We start from the raw sequence: 12,062 nt of genomic DNA, 5'->3' as shown, positions 1-12,062 counted from the left end.
ATTTCTATGCCTGACGGCAATTGAGGTAGGGGGAGAGAAAGGTAGTGTCATGCAGATGTGAGGGATTGATTAGGATGATATAAGGTAAACCTTAATGTCATGTTTAATGAGGCGGGGCTGTAGAGAGACTTGTGAATTATGGTGAGAATCTTGAATGTAATCCTCGGATGAATGGGACTTCTTTGGTAATGTGCTCTCGCCTATAACTATTATTGACAATGCGATCAGCCATGTTTTGAAGAATCTGCATATGATGGATGATATATTTGGTAGAGCCAGCATAAAGACAGTAGTCCAGTCTGGCTATAATTGCGCATGTACAATTGGATAGGAGAGGTCACAGTTTTGTTTGTTTTGTTTGTTTATTTTATTTGTAAAGCGCTCCAGACCAGGGGTATATGGGCGCTCAAGGACATGGTTACAGGACAAAGGTATATACATTGGAAGCAATTGTGCCGCAATAATACAGTTTACAAAGTAAAAATTGTTGCAGATATCAGTCAGAAGTTTTGATATGACGCAATACATTTATATTGTCATGATGCCTACCTCCAAGGAGCCAGGTCCGACCCAGCAACCCCAGAGGCAGGCATCATTTCCCCCAGGGGAGTGCCAGCGGGCCCAAGCTGGGGCCCTTTGGACTCAGTCCTGGCGCCTTAGGCGCCAGGCTCATGTTGGACCTCTGTCCTGGCGCCTTAGGCGCCAGGCTTATAAAGCTCGACATGTGTTCAAGTGTTTTAATGTGCACTTACCTGATGCAGACCATGCTGCCACATCCAGGCCCTCTTGAGGCCTGAATAGGAACTACTTTACCTGTGGGACTACTTTCCACCCGGGTGTGGTCGGGGAAGGATACATACCTGATCGGAGGAAGGATACACACTTGGAACTTCTTCCAAAGCTATTTAAACCACACCCGATCAGCAACTCACGCTTCGCGTTGTTCTGCTCCTCGCAGCTGGACGCTCACCGTGTCAGCTCCTGCATCTGGACTTCAGCCACGCCTGTCAGCATCCTGGGTCACCTGCAAAGGGAGACAAGAGACCTACCAGCTAATCTGCACCACGGAGACATCACCGACGATCCTGAAAGGGAAGACATCATTTTTAAAAGCATTTCGTTACGATCGCTGCAGCGCTGCATTTCACTCACCTTTCCTGGGTTCCTCCATCTTCAGCAGCGATCATCCGGATACACAGCCACTTCCCAGAGCCTAGAGAAAAAGACAAGAATAAGAGGTGAGAGAAGGAAGGGAATAGGAAAAGCTCAGTTTCCTTCTAAGACTTACCTGTTGGGTCATTCCCATTTCATTTCGGGTCTTGCTGCTTCCAAGCAGGACCCCGGCCCCTATGGGGAAAAAAGACAAAGACATTAGATGAGTGAATGCAAAAACATTACCTGAGCGCTCATCTAGGATTTACCAGATCTTTACTGGAACTGCACGTTTCACTTCGGGTCGGCGCCATATCTCCGGCATTCCGAACCCCGGCCCCTATGGGGAAAAGACATCAACATCAGCGCTTTGTTGCAAGAAGTCTCCAAAGGAATCTTCATTCATCACCTGAAAAAAGACAATGAACATTATTATTTAAAGCTTGAACTTTTGAACTTGCACCAGAACTTTTACAGCGCCTTACCAGTATAATCAAGCTTACCTGAACTCCCATCCAAACTCAATCCAGTGAAGTAACTGGGTTCAACGCGCCCCTGTGTCAGAAGCAGGATGGAGAGCTCGTCCTTTCAGACCCTAAGGTGAGACTTCACGGGGAATCGTGGAAGGGTATCGTGGAGGGTTGGAAGAGAGTGGGAGGCTTGAGCATAACTCAGTCAGTAGGTAATACTCCCTTTTCACGCACAGGGGAATATTCCTGCGAGCCGGAGAAGCCAGAGTAGAGGGCCCTTCCTGTCCATCTTCAGAGTCCTGCGCTTCACCATTGAAGAAGCATCAGCACTCGAAGCCAGACCTGCGCCTCCGTGGGAATCAGGTGAGCGTTACATATATAATGAGTACACAGATATGCAGGAGCTAAATAGACTGATATCAAGAGGCGCAGGGTAATGGAGTGTGAGTGCTGGTATGAATATGAGGTATTCCGAAGGATCTGAGGTGGTGATAGTTATTTATTCAGGAGCCAAGTGATAACCTAGGTTCTGAATGGTTGAAAGGTAGGGGTGGATTTGATGTCTAGTGGAAGTGTATTCCAAAGTTGGGCGGCTTGAACCGGGAAACTGGTACCGCCAGCTCTTTTTCAGGAATATTTGGGCACCACTAGGCATAATGTGTTGGTGGACCTGGTGATTCTGGTAGCAGGTTTCAGGGTGAATTTATTGGTAAGGTACGGCGGGGCCAGGTGATTTAAGGCTTTGTAGGTAAGGCAGATGGTTTTTAGATCGATTTTTTGTTGGCTGGAAAGCCATTTACAAGATTTTCTTATAACAGAGATATGTTCTCTCCTAGGAATATTAAGAGCGGCTCGGAGTGTGTTATTTTGTAGGACCTGCAATTAGTTAATTACAGATTTGTTTGCCCCTGCATATAAGTCATTGCAGTAGTCCAGTTTGGACTTTTTAAGTGCTCTGGCTAGTATGAAGCAACTATTCGTGGAGAGCAAAGGTCTACAGGCTCTGATCAGCTTACCTGTGTAGGAAGTGGCTGAGGCAGTCGTATTGATTTGTTTGGAGAGGTTAGTGTTGGTGTCTAGATAGAAACCAAGAGTTTTTACACTTTTCTCTATGGGGGATTAGGGTTTTCTAATTCCTTTAAGATGTTGAATAGTTCTCTCGTGCTAGAGCCTGCCTGAGTTATCCTGGAGTTGAAGGATTCTTTTTTAGCACATATTATCTCCTTTTTATACAGAGCGGTGATCTTAGTGAGATTAGTTCTATTTTCTGGTGAGGGAGCTGTTTTCCACAGTGTTTCAAGTTGATCTTTTTTGTTGTCTGAGTAATTTGAGTTCATTTGTTCCCCTTGCACATTTTCAGCGGGGCAATGATGTCGATAGCTTTAGACATGTAATCGCTGTAGGTGTTGACCAACAGGTTCAGGTCAGCTGTGACTGGTAGTGCGTTCAGAGTGGGGACTACCAGGGGTATTAGGGCTTCAGCTGTAATGTTACTCTTATTCCTTGTTGGGCAGGCTGGTGCAATAAAATACTTTTTGGGCACTAGGTTGTTGATATTGATATCTAGTGAAAGGAGATGGTGATCCGTCCAGACAAGAGGTTGGGGGTCCTTGAGGTTGATGTTACAGTTAAGTGCAGCTACCCAATCGAGTGTCCTACCTTTCGAATGGGTGGGTTGGGAGCATAGTTGTAGGAGGCCATGCTCAGATAATGCAGTGGCCAGGGAGGTAGCTGGGGTGTCATGAGGGTCATCAAATCCGAAGTTGAAATCCCCAAGGATGATCATTTGAGCTGTGGGTTTAGAGCTTTCTGCTACTATGGATGTGATGTCTTCTTCAAATGATCCAGGCGGACCTGGGGGCCTGTATATTAGATGCATCGTAATTGTACTTTTAGAGGATGTTTACAATTTGACTGTGAGGTGCTCACATGATTTTAGCGGGGAAGAGGAGGCTAGTCTAATGTCAAGAGAGGATTTAAAAATGATAGCTACACCACCTCCTCAAGCATTAGGTCTATTGGCTCTAAGGATGGCATAGTTATCGGGAATGGCTAGCAGTAGAGAAGGACCTGCAGCATCATGCAGCCAGGTTTCAGTCACTGCCAGGAAGTCCAGGTTGTTGGTCAGGATGATGTTGGCAGTCTCAATGGAATGTGTAATTAGGGATCTAACATTTAGAAGTGCTTCTTTTAGGGGGGGAGGGTCAAGGTTGTTACAAGCTACATTCTGATTGTTGTTCTTGGTGGGTGGTATGGCTGGATGGTTACTATTCTTGTGGAATATTTTGGCTCCAAGTCTATTGTTACGCTTGGTCAAGTCTAGAGTGGTGGTAAGTGTGTTTGTTTGGACAGTGGCTCTACTGGGGGTGCAGCCACGAGTTGGGTGTGATGAGCTTGTGCTAGGGTGATCCCAGGTTTACTTTGGGTGGGGGAGTCAACTGAATGGTTACTATCATGGGTAGGACGGGCGTAATGGGAGCCTAGAGGGAAGGCTGGTGTATTGGGCAAGAATGGTGTGGGGCAAGCAATGGGGTGATGCCTTGGGCAGGCAGGTCTAGCTAAGCCATTTTTATAGGCAATGTAGCTGTTACCACTGCAGGGTACATTGTTTTGTATGACACAGAAGGGGAACATGATAAAGGTGAGCCAAAGTTGCATGGTGGTGACAATGAGGCAGAGGCACAGTGCATGGATTAGCAGTGTGGCAACCGTTACCATAGGGTCACAACTTATATTAGGACATCTGTAGCAAGGGGTAAACCAGTGCCAGGTAGCGGCTACAGCACAGGGTCAGGCACGTTACACGTGGCGGCAAGAGCAAAGGTGATGCAGCAGTGGCGTAGGTCAGATTGGTAAGGGTAGAGCAAGACTGTGTGCAATGGCGGATTATCAGCTTGTCTAAGAATCATGAGGTGTTACTGAGTGGATCTGGTCAGACTACTGGTGTGTGGTGCTGAGGATAGTGCAGAGCCTAATATTAACCCAAGTGATTTAACACTGGCCAGTAGTTGAATTTGAATAGAACAATTTGGTGGAGATAGATCCACAAGGGCCAGTATATTATTATGGAGTGTTTGTGATGGTGGGTCCTGAACTATTTCGATTTTAGCCGTTTTGAGGACCAAACAATTTGATGATATCCCTTTTGATATTTAGGAAGAAAAGGCTGGATGTTGTCCTAAAAATGAGCCTTCAGTTTGAATACGATCAGGGTGTTGTCTGTATAGTTCAGAAACATTACACCACACAGAGATTAACTAAACATTTTAGCAGGGGCTTTACATAGATATAAAAAAGGAGCAGTGAAATGTGTTAACCTTGCAGCACACTGCATCTCAAAATCTCTGAGGTCAACGTACTGTCCTTAACATTCACTCTTGAGCATTAGAGCATCTATTAAAAAGAAAGGACTGAAACCACTTAACAGCAGCCCTCTCCTTTAGTCATTTCAGTAAAATACTGTGACCAGGGGTTTCAAAAACTGCCAACAAATCCAGGAGCATCAACATTCCAGTGTGACCTTCATCAGTAATTTTCAGCATGATGTCTTTGGCATCCAGTAAAGCTCTTCCTGTGGTCGTATATGAGCGGAAGTCAGTCTGCTTGTCCTCTAAGAGCTCATTAGCTTCCAGAGGATCCTGAAGCTAGATTTTTGCAACTTTGCTTAAGACCTCAACGAGGAAAGGCACATTTGAGATACGTCTATCGTTGGCAAAATTATCTGGATCAAATGAAGGCTCTTTGTGATAGAGGTGTCACCCAGATCTGTCAGGCTGTCTGGGATACATAAAGTTCAAAATGATAAATTAATAATGTGTGACACGATGAACGATACGGTCTCAATGCATGTTTTGATGACTAGAGTGTTACAGGGATCGCCAGGGCAGTTCGTTGGATTCAGAGTTTATATAATTTGTTCAGTATCAACCACAGACAACTTGTCAAATTGGACGCCAACATATCCAGGTGGCAAGTAGTCTCTGTTGGAGGTGTGGTGTAGCAACATCGCATTGAGAACTGCCTACTTTTGATATGCTTCTCAAATTAGTCACCAATTCTGTAAAGGAGTCCAGAATATCATCTCATATTTTCTTTATCTTGTTATTAAAAGATGACTGCATTTGGTTGCACCAGGCTTCTGAAATCGAAGTAGTGCAAGCTTTAAATGCAGGAGTTTTATGACCATTCAGGAATTTAAAGATGACTCTTGAGTATTTAGCTGCATTTTGAATCTTTTCTGGTAAAGAGATTGTTTTAGCCTTAGAGATGGCGGTTTTACATTTAGCGCATTGACATTTTAGGCTAACAGAGTTAACCTGACTGGAATTTCTCCTCAATTTATGTTCTAAGCTGCGCAATTCTTTCTTTATTAAAACAAGTACATCGAAAAACCACAATTTCCCGTAATGTATAGCTTTAACTATTTTCTTTTTTAGTGGCACAATCATATCAATAATCAATGTGATGGTAGAATTGTAAGAGCCCACTAATGTCTGAAAATCTGGTTAATCAAATTGGGATTTAAGTGTCTCCATATTTCCAAAAATTGAATTTAGTGTATTACTGCTAAGTTTATGCATGTCCCTAAATTAGATGACCAACTCTCTATCCGGCTGGTGTGTACTACAGCAAGGTAGGAAAGTGGAAAAGGAAAGAACAGCACAGTCCATCCAGTATGCCCAATCGACAGAGGTATTAGAAAGGCTATTGCTCTGTGAGAATATGACAGTATCAATCAGGCTACTTCAAAACAGGGGCTCATGATTTGGGTGGGGGTAAATGGTGTACAAGATGTACATTAATGATATAGGACCAAGGACACATTTGGATGATTAAACATTCACAATTCTGAATATTGTGACAGGGAAATGGTTCAATGGTAAGGGTGTCTTTATGGATGAGAGCCACCCCACCACCCCTGCCAGCTGGCCTATTGAAGGTATTTATAGCATAACCTGTCGGGAAGCAGAGCACAATTGTGGGGCCTGTTTCTGTAATGGCCAACAAATCAGGTTTAGATTCTAAAATGAAAACATGAATTTCAAAAGTGGGCATGCATGGAGCGAGCATTTGTTAACACCCATCTAAGAATGACAGGGCGTTGAGAGTTTTTCATTTTCTTTTTACATTCTAGACTTTGGTATATTTGCTAGTCTTGAGAGGTAGTCGTACATTATGAAAGACCTTTAGAGTCATGTTGCTTTGGGCATCTAAGTTTTAATGAAAATACCATGTCGCAACCAGCTCCGGAAGTTGTTGATTTAGAGAAATTAGAGAAACTAGTGGAATTGTAGAGGTTTTCCGTGTTTCAAATGGGAGAATGTGGTAGAGTTTTCACATTTAAGGCAAGAACAATCATCAGAAAATGCAGTTCAAATTTATTTGGGACAATTGCAAGTGGTTCGATAAAAGTTGATTAAATTCTGGTTGTGCATAATTACTCTGTTCAACATGCTCTAGATTAAGGGATACTTCTGCCACATCATCGCGAGCAAACTTCAAATATTTGTCCAATACTGCCAGCACACAAGGGGATTTGAGGGACATTTTCTATATGAGTAACAGTAATAGGGATCACTTACCAAACGGATGAAGGACCTATTGCTCCATGCCTCTGGGACTGATCTCCACCCCCCTCATCCAAACAACTACTATACAGTTGCTGAAATCTATGGAAATACTGGCCACAACTCTCTTGAAACAAGCTTTTTTAGACAACTCCCCACAGCAAAATCTGAGAATCAGGGAACACTTCAATGACTAGGCCAATGCAAGTGGCTTGCCATTTAGTGTTTTAAATGTTGACAATGTACTTACTATATCTGACCCTTTTTCATATAGAACAGTGACATTTCTAATGCAAAATCAAGCTAAGTAGATCATGTATGTATTCAGTGAATTATTGAGGGATATCTGTGGACTCGCTTTAGTATTCTGAATATATTTGAGTCAGATCAGGATTGTGATTACACTCTGGTCACCAATAGACATTCGGTTAATTTGAAACTGACATGAGAGACCAAGGGAGCATGAGCAACTGTGAGGTATAGATTGGTGCATGTTCAATGTCCACTATAGATATGAGGATTCATGGGTACATGACACCAGGACTCCAAATCCCCCAAATGCTTTTTTGCACCATTACCTTCTCTATCTCAAACAGGAAGGCATCTATGAAGTCCCGTGTTATCTCAGGGTCCCAAGTCTTCTGGTGCTCCTTGATGATTTCTTCAATATAGTGTGACAGATCTAGGTGAGGTTTGATCACTTTCTGTAGGAGCCAAGGGATTTTCACCAACACTGGAATCACGTTCATCACCTATAGGAATAAAAGTGAAAATCCGGGTAAAATTGCCATGGCCCTGAACCAACATTTACTGTTATTTCATGTCCATGCATGAATTTCAACAACATCTTCTCTTCTAAACAGCAGGTTTTCCATGGTACTCCATATAGTATCACTGTCTGCAATTATGGATAGAAGCCTCATATCGAATCTTTATGGCTTTTTAAAGGGCAGTCAATGCTAAGACATTCAGTGGAGGAGTCCAAATTTCCAAAGGTCAGGTGGGAACAGTGCCAACTCTTCTTCCACCCCTCGTACCACCCTTTGGTAATTTTACCCCTAATAATGAGACAAAGCATTATCCAGCAGCAAGATGCCTGCATCGGATGAATCATATGCTTTGAAAGTATGGAGGCATACATCATTCGCAACTTCATTCCTGAAAACTTCAACAAATCCTGTTAAGAAGTTAATGTTGTTAAGGGGTTAATGTTTATATTTAAATAGTGCAAAAAGAATCCCTAAACAAAACCACTATATATGGGCACTGTGTATGTTTATTTAGAAACTGTGAAATGGACCAGCATTTGGACCAAATAATACATTTTGTTACCTAGAGGCTACCTCCATAATTTTACAGCTAAAAAGAGAAAAAGCTCCAGGAATTTGTTGTCAAAGGCCATTTCACTTCCTTTCCAACCCTGCATCCAATTCATGGCACATAAACCTTTTCCTAGAATGTAGCAAAGCCTATACTCTAGGTGCACCTATGAAAAGTTCCAGGTCCACACTGACTGTTCTTCTGACCGTCCTAGAGATGACTTGGGAGCAAAGTGCGTGTGCTCAATGTCACCACGGTGGGAGGGACCCCCTTATGGCTATCTGAAGTAATTAAGTCAGTGCACATTTTTTACAAAACATAAATGAATAACATGCCATGATATTGTATACTATGCTTTGAGCCTGCTGGCTGTGGTAGTTAAGTTATGATCCGATCAATGGATACTGTAATGTACTCAGTTTCAGTGTACTAAATACAGTTTGTGTGTGCATTATAGCTCAAAAATAACCAAAGTTGTAATGTATATATTAATAGGTTTGTGTGATGAACAAGATGTATTAAGGACTTGTTGCACAGATGTGTGTTCACATGTCAGATCACAATAACATGCTAGTAAGGCCAAATCAGCCTTCCCTCTCAGAATGTGATAAACTTGAGTATATAAAGTTAAGTGATACTAAAACCTACAGGGATTGAAATTGATGGGAGCTCTTGAGCTCTTGAATGTAGCCCAGAAGGGCCTGGCTAGCTTTAAACCAAAAGTTACCAGGAGCTACTTTGGCTCCCGAAGCCAACTGATGCCTCACAAACATTCATATGTGACCTACCGGGTGATGAGTGAGAACCAGGAACTGGTGTTAGCTTCTGCTCATCGGATTTTAATTTTGAACCTTGCACCTACTGTGCTACATACCAACATACCTGCACCAGAAAGGGATAGTTATAAAAGAGAAACATTTTCAATATTGTTAAGAAGTTTTTCAAACGTCCTCTGGTAAAGGACAATTATTAATGTACATGCAGGGTTTCCACCAAGTAAATCCTGACTCTTACAATCAGATCTTGTTCAGATCTTGTTCAAAGAAAAAAAAATACAACAGCCACAATTCTGTGCGTCTTTTCGGGTGGCCTTTCCCAGGAGTTTCTGAACGTGAGAGCAGCCCTCTCTGCCAGTCGGCTCGCTGTTCAGTATCAACTTAAAAGAACCAAAAAGTCCAATCCAATGAAATCCACTGTTCCTCTGTCCCCCCTCCGTGACCCTCGTATTCCAAATGTACATCCCTCACATACGTAAGATAAGTGTAGTGTTTTGTTGTGGTTTCATTTTTTGTATGTTTTCATTTTCCGTTCCGACAATCGGCTGGGCCAGAAGGGCATCCTGGGATCTGTAGTGTGCACTACACTACGCCAAGACCCCATTCTTGAAAATCGGTGGGGAAATTGCTCATTCTCCTTCCCCACCGATAGTATGCTCGGACTTCGGTTAGTCTTATAGTCACTTGTTGTTCTGTGACTAATTTCCTTCTTTTTATTGAATTTACAGCTGTCCTGTACGGCCAGCACTGTGGGTCCTCTTCTGGTCGGGTCCCTCCTCCGCTGAATCTGTGTATTGTCCTCGGCCTCTGCTTTCTCTGAGCCATAAGACCATCCTCACACATATCCATTTCTGCTCCTGTGTATATTTCAGCAGATACACATCCTGAACTTTGCAATAATGTACTCTGGAACGTAAATGCTGACCTAACATTAGTTGAGACTATGTCATTATTTGACTATCAACTTTACTGAGGTATGAATCAGTTACCTATAAAGAGAATATCTGTTGCTACATTTTCAGAGAGTGAGATGACTATTGTGATCGCATCTCTTTTTAATTTATTTAACAGACACAAACTTTCTTTGGATCCTGAAGAATAGGAAACACATTGGGTGGTATTGAGACAGATCATCACCACACCTATATACAGACTTCGGGAGTCAGCCAGGTAAATGTCAGTAAAATACCATGTAAGGTTTAAACAGAGTTTGTGTATTCAGGAGCTAATATTGATGTAAGAAAATACTGATAATACTTGTTCTAATTTACACTCCAGAAAGTTGAAGCACAGAGAAGAATCGATGTATTGAAACGTTCTCCTGATGAAGAGATACCCGAAAGGTGTTGCAATCTTTTTGTTATTTTTTGCTTAAATTGATTTTGTTGATCTAAAGACGTTGCCATCAAGACATACATTGTTTCCGAACATTTTGTCATGTTGAAAATAATGCAACTTCTTACATTTGAATTCATTTTGACTGATCATTTTTCAGTACACAAGGTGTGCAGGGGACAGGAGTGCCCACTACTCAAGGATATTGTTTTTGTTGTTGATTGTAGAGCAGCCTACAGTACCAGAGTGCATTTTTCTCCCCAGCACCCAAAATTGAGATACACTTGTGCTTAAGTTCATTAAGACTAATCCTGTAACTACAGGTGTGTGTACTACAATATTAGTTATTAATCTACAGGGGAGGCAACCTTGCGGCTGATGAAAGACTCCACTAAAAGGAGACCACCACCCAGGTCTGACGACCAGAGGCTCAGAGAAAGACTACAGACATGGAGCTGGGCTTTCTCGACCTCTTCTAGTGGCCTGGGTCACATTCATGTGGTCAACTAGTCCTCAGTTTGTTGCTAATCATCTTCTTCCATGTCCTGGTCCTGCAGTCCTTTTCCAAGCCTGATCTCGACACTCAATACATTGAGTGTCGTGAACAGGGTGGCTTGGAAAATTAAAGCAGTTCGAAAATGGTTTTAAGATTTGAGGGGAAACAATACTATAAGGCAACTGACAGAAATGCATTAGATGTGACTCTTCTTGTCCCCAGTGCCTCAGGGATAATCTGCCCTAAGGGCAATTCCTGCATATTTTTAGAAATAGCAAAGATAAGATAAACTTCAGTGCAGTAAGACTGCATCAGCGAGGATATCCTGATAAAATGGTCAAAGAATGCTAAGAAAAGGCATAAAATAAAAACAGAAAGAGAATATTAGAAGGGAGAATGGATGTAACAAAATAATAAAGATTAGTCTTTGTGAGTAAGTCCATTATAATTCAGGTCATTAATCAGGTAACATAGGATTTGGTCCCACATAAGAGAGTGATTTATCAGATTGTAACCAATTCATGTAGGATCAATTTTACAGATACCTACCTACTTAAGAATAAATAGTTTGTATGTTTGCATACATAAATAATGTTGCTCTTGGAGAATGGGACTAATTTTGCACCTGCACATTTATTCTTAATAGAATTCCCTTCACTTGTTGTCACCTGCCTCTTTAAATTCCATTAGCGTCACCAGGGAACAAAACCCGGCAGGCAAATTATTTTTCTTGGAAAAATCTATTTCGAATGGATTGTGTCCTCCCACTTATTCCTCTTTGATATATTCGTACCTTCAGCATTGCTGCTTCGGGGGAAAAAAAATCCACACCAGAGGGCGCGGTGCTCGATGTCGTGGCATCAATGTCCCCTGTGGGCTGCTGTCGGGTGTTGATGTCACCAGTAGTACAAATAGCTGGAGCTGTGCCCGTTGGCTTCAGTTCCGT

At 42.4% G+C, this 12,062-nt stretch overlaps 1 protein-coding gene across 1 annotated transcript in view; it reads right to left on the bottom strand.

Moving 5' to 3' along the window:
* LOC138581419 (cytochrome P450 2D17-like) overlaps positions 1–12,062 on the bottom strand; it is a 670,196-nt gene that overhangs the window by 361,662 nt on the left and 296,472 nt on the right. Inside the window, exon 5 of the mRNA XM_069652733.1 lies at positions 7,768–7,941. Coding sequence (XP_069508834.1) covers positions 7,768–7,941 — 174 coding nt within the window. The remainder of the gene's footprint in view (positions 1–7,767; positions 7,942–12,062) is intronic.

The sequence above is a fragment of the Ambystoma mexicanum genome, chromosome 3p (genome assembly GCF_040938575.1).
Source record: "Ambystoma mexicanum isolate Mex_15411 chromosome 3p, UKY_AmexF1_1, whole genome shotgun sequence".
Lineage (NCBI taxonomy): Eukaryota > Metazoa > Chordata > Amphibia > Caudata > Ambystomatidae > Ambystoma > Ambystoma mexicanum.
This window is presented reverse-complemented; position numbering and strand designations above follow the sequence as displayed.